Source organism: Geospiza fortis, unplaced genomic scaffold (genome assembly GCF_000277835.1).
Source record: "Geospiza fortis unplaced genomic scaffold, GeoFor_1.0 scaffold264, whole genome shotgun sequence".
Classification (NCBI taxonomy): domain Eukaryota; kingdom Metazoa; phylum Chordata; class Aves; order Passeriformes; family Thraupidae; genus Geospiza; species Geospiza fortis.
This window is the reverse complement of record NW_005054332.1, coordinates 255586-259891: the sequence shown is the minus strand read 5'-3', so window position 1 is coordinate 259891 and position 4306 is coordinate 255586. Positions and strand designations below refer to the sequence as shown.

The window sequence follows — 4306 nt, the reverse complement described above, 5'->3', positions numbered from 1 at the left end:
GAAGATTTTGTTAAAACACTTATTCATAATGAAAGACTGATGATACTTATGTCTAAAATATGATATTCAGAAGGGGCTGTTCTAAGGCAAACTATTTTCCTAAAGTGCTCCTTTGTGTTTGGTCTAAAGCAGATGGGCAGCGCCAAAAATCTGCTGCAGCTTTCTACAGAAAATGTAACAATTCAATGTCTTTAAGAGCTGTAATTCTGTCATTACTGGGGGTTCCTACCTTTGCATTGTTCTACTATGAGCATGCTTGTTCAGGAATTAGGAAGTCTGGATTTAGTTATAAAGGTTTAATTATACTTCAAGGTTGTTTTGGGTGGATTCTGCACCTGTGCTTGAGCTGGTTAAGCCTTACAGTGAGGCGGTGCCTTAGAGAGGCACCTGCACTAGGTGGGCTGTATCATGTATGTATTAGTGCTAGGCACGAGTTCTAATGCAACTGTTGTCTGAAACATCAGTGAAGACAAGGCACCATCCATCTTTAGGTGTCTTTAAGCCATGTGGAGTCTTTACTCTCTTCTGTATAGCCAGAAACCAACCACTGTATTCCTAAGAAACAAGATGAAGGTTTGAACCATACTCAGTTTAATGGGAAACTCTACAACTGGGTCATGGCCATGTCTATTAAATATGTACAGAGGAAAGGCTGGTACCAAACAACTCATTATTTTGTAGCTCTACCTGTCGTAATTGGTTTTTCTTCCTTTTTGTGCAAGATCCTGTAATAAATTAGTGCCAAATATCAATTGTAAAATGTTTAATTATTCAGTAACAATAGATCAGAGGATTTGCAATAAGTGATACCTTTTCTCTTGTAGGTCTTCATTACTTCAAAAACATTGTGTTAGTAGGATCTCTGCAGGATCGTTATGTTCCTTATCACTCTGCTCGCATTGAGATGTGTAAAACGGCTTTAAAGGATAAACAATCAGGTAATAAATATCCTGCAAAATAAACAAACCAGTCAGGTTAAAACCTCACACATATCAATCTCCTCCCATTTAATTTTGCCTGCTTAACTGAGGCACCTCTATTATGTAGTTAGAAACTTTGGACTTACTTTGTAGTAGCAGTAGAGGGAGAAAATCCACATGGAGGCTGACTTGCTTTCTGTATCTGTTCTGTTCTGTTACATGCAGATGGAGATGAGACAGGTTTCTAGCTCACTGACTTCACTGAAAGTTAGGTGAGATAGACACAGCCCTTGATGTACTATTTCATGAACAGGGAGGACAAATAATTTTGATTCTTGAGGATATCAAATTGTAGCATCAAGCCCTGGGCTGTATTTAGCTGTGGCTTAAAAATAGCACTGAAGAAAAGGTAATTTTTCCATAATCAGTTAGGGTCAGTTGTTGTACTTACTGTTGAGCTATCTTAGCACAATTGCATTCTAGTATTATATATTGACAAATAACTTTTATGTAATATAATAAAGTAATACTGTTAAGTACATTCTCACTATAAATGTACAAATACTAAAATGCATAGCTTCAAATTATTTTTCCAACATTTCTAGAGGAAATTAAATTTTCTTTATATTCTATCTTAACAGAACCACAGCCTAACACATTTCATTACTTCTCTTACTCTGAAATGTGTTCATTTTGAGTTCAAGGTCAAAGAATTGTGTTTGTTTCTAGCAATTCACACAGTAGAACTTTTCTTTTCCTCTACAGGACCAATTTATGCTGAAATGATCCAGAACCTGCTTCTGCCAGTTCTTCAAAACAAGGAATGTAATTTGGTTCGTTATAATGTAATTAATGCATTACCCAATACAGCAGATTCTCTCATAGGGAGAGCTGCACACATTGCTGTTCTTGATTCAGAAATATTTTTAGAAAAATTCTTTCTTGTTGCTGCCCTAAAATATTTTCAGTAGAGAAAAGCATTGTCAGAGACTTGGTTATTACCTCATTAAAAAATGAATTCAGATAATGTGTGGTGTTAAAGTATAGCTACAGCTGTATTTTAAGAGATATTTATACTTTTTATATGGAAGATAATTTATATCATCCACAGTTAGGGCTTTTTAACATCAACTTTACTTTCTAGGTAATGTGACTGTGCAATATTTTTTTATTTTGTTCTTTTTACTTTTCTATTCCTTTTTCTTAATTTTGGGTACCTAATTATTTGGAGATTAAAGCACAGTGTGTACTTTTGTTTGGTTGGTTATTGGCTTTCCAACAACAGAAGTCAATGTTACTTGGCTATATTTTACAAGAGGCTTTAGATGCCAAAAATAAATTGGATTTTAAAATTCTAACAATGTCTTACGTGTTCACTTGTCGTATTTTAGCACTGTAGGAAGTTTAACTGGAAACACAATGAGCTGCTAAAATACTGAATATTTGAAAATTACTATATCTGCTACAGCTTAACAGTTTTCTACAAAATCATTACTGTCGTTGTTAAATATATTATGCCTGTGGGAATACATTTTCTGCTGATCTCAGAAACATGTTAGTTTACATACTCAAATTTTAAGACTGGAACTTTTGTTTTCAGAAGCAAATGGCAACTAAGGATATTTGAATGTTCAATGATAGCTGCCTTCAAATAATTGGGCTTTTGCAAACTGTATTAAGATGGTTCCTTACTCTGTCAGTTCTTCAGATGAACATGGACAATTTTACATGGACTTCCTTGTATATACTTAAAATAAGTAAATGTTATAAATTTCTGCAATACTTTTATGAATTTAAACAATTTTTAAATATTAAAATGTTTTATTGACTATGAAGTATTGTAAATATAAATCAATACATCTTCAAATGTGAGACTATTGTAAACTTTACCTGTTTAGTGACACAGATAAAATGTTTTTAATATACAGGAATGTTAAAGATCCAACTTTCTACTGGTGCTGAATAGCATTGTTTGGTTTCTTCTTCCTTCCCTTTTCTCTGATTCAAACAATAGTTCACTAAAGGTGGGGAAAAAGAGTTATATGTGCATTCACTAATTGTACACTAATTGTAATGAACATTTTTTGAAAAATATAAATTTGTTGTATAATGCATGTTTATTTTTAGCATTGTGTTATTGCATCTGGTGTTAATAAAATGAACAAATTACTCTAATGAAAGCAATTAAAGAAACTGAAATGTTCTGCTAATTACCAGAATTCTGGGGAGGCTTTTTGTATATAAATAATAATTTTGTACTTTTGAAATTAATATAGCAATAATAATTGAAGTGATTATATATAGATGAAATTTCTATAATAGATTAAATGATTTTGCATTTGATATGGAATGTTGTATAATAGTCTTTGTAATATATAGGGGGATTCCCTATAACTTACAAGATGCTGAAATGAGTATCTGAGCATCTACAGTTCAGCACTGTATACACTGCAGAGTATTTTATTAGTTTTGTGTTAGGCAAATCCTTATGACACAAAGGTATCTTTAATATATTCTCCCTATAAAAATGCCTATTTTCGTTTTTAATTTTGTATTATGAGGTTGCTATTAAGCTCTAAATGTTTAAATTATGTTCTTGTATCTTAACTGTCTTTTATTTAACATTATTATTGGATTTGGCTACTGGCTCAACTTTGAATAGCTGTTGAAGGGAGCTGAAGTTACAAAATATTCCTTGATTCACAATTAAGACTTTAAACTGTTCTTAGGAAAAAAGTATTTAAATGGTTCTGTCACTATTGAAAAATGTCTGTCTTGCTTTCTGTCTCTGGAAATCAGAACATGTAAAGCATGCTTTTGTGATCAGGAAAGCAAAAGTATCATGACAGAAATATCCACTTTTTTCTTTTTGTTTTCTTTTTTTTTGGGGGGGGGGTGGTAACGTAACAGTAGGTCCTATCTATTTAAAGCAATTTGAATTAGGTTTGTTCTTTGAGGAAGATGGATGGTGCAGGACATTGTGTGGTATTTGCGTGTAAGTATCACAAGGAACAGGGCATTCATTCTCTCTTCCTTAAGTTTTATTGCCTACTCCATATGTGGTGTGGTAGCCCTCTCAGTACTGTAGCTTTTGTGAGGGCTGTTTGACATGCCAAAGTCCCAAAGGAATGTGCCATCTGACCGTAGTGAGAGGCGTGATGACCCCAACATGTCCTTGAAGCTTAGGAGGTTCACATTCACTCACAGAATGTATGGTCACTTGCAGTTACTCCCTGAACAACACATGCAGGCTGGGATATTTTGGACAGCTATGTATGTGTTGCCTGGCATTTCCCCCCTACTCCTGCAGTTTTCTGCCTTCTCTTTCCTAGACCTAAATACAGATCTGTGTATATATAAGTCAATATAAGTCAGTGTCATCTGAT

The 4306-nt window shown here is 33.7% G+C and overlaps 1 protein-coding gene across 3 annotated transcripts in view; it reads left to right on the top strand.

Annotated features, from left to right (window-relative positions):
* FAM135A (family with sequence similarity 135 member A) overlaps positions 1-3263 on the top strand; it is a 65189-nt gene extending 61926 nt beyond the window's left edge. Inside the window, exons 19-20 of one of the 3 annotated variants that reach the window (XR_004081793.1) lie at positions 825-938; positions 1686-2025. Coding sequence is in view for 2 of the 3 variants with exons in the window: in XM_031057592.1 (XP_030913452.1) it covers positions 825-938; positions 1686-1891 (320 nt within the window). In the remaining variant the exon portion in view is untranslated. Of the gene's footprint in view, positions 1-824; positions 939-1685 lie in introns of all 3 variants that reach the window. The other 2 variants (XM_031057592.1, XM_031057593.1) reach the window with 2 other exon arrangements.
* The last annotated feature ends 1043 nt before the right edge of the window (positions 3264-4306 follow it).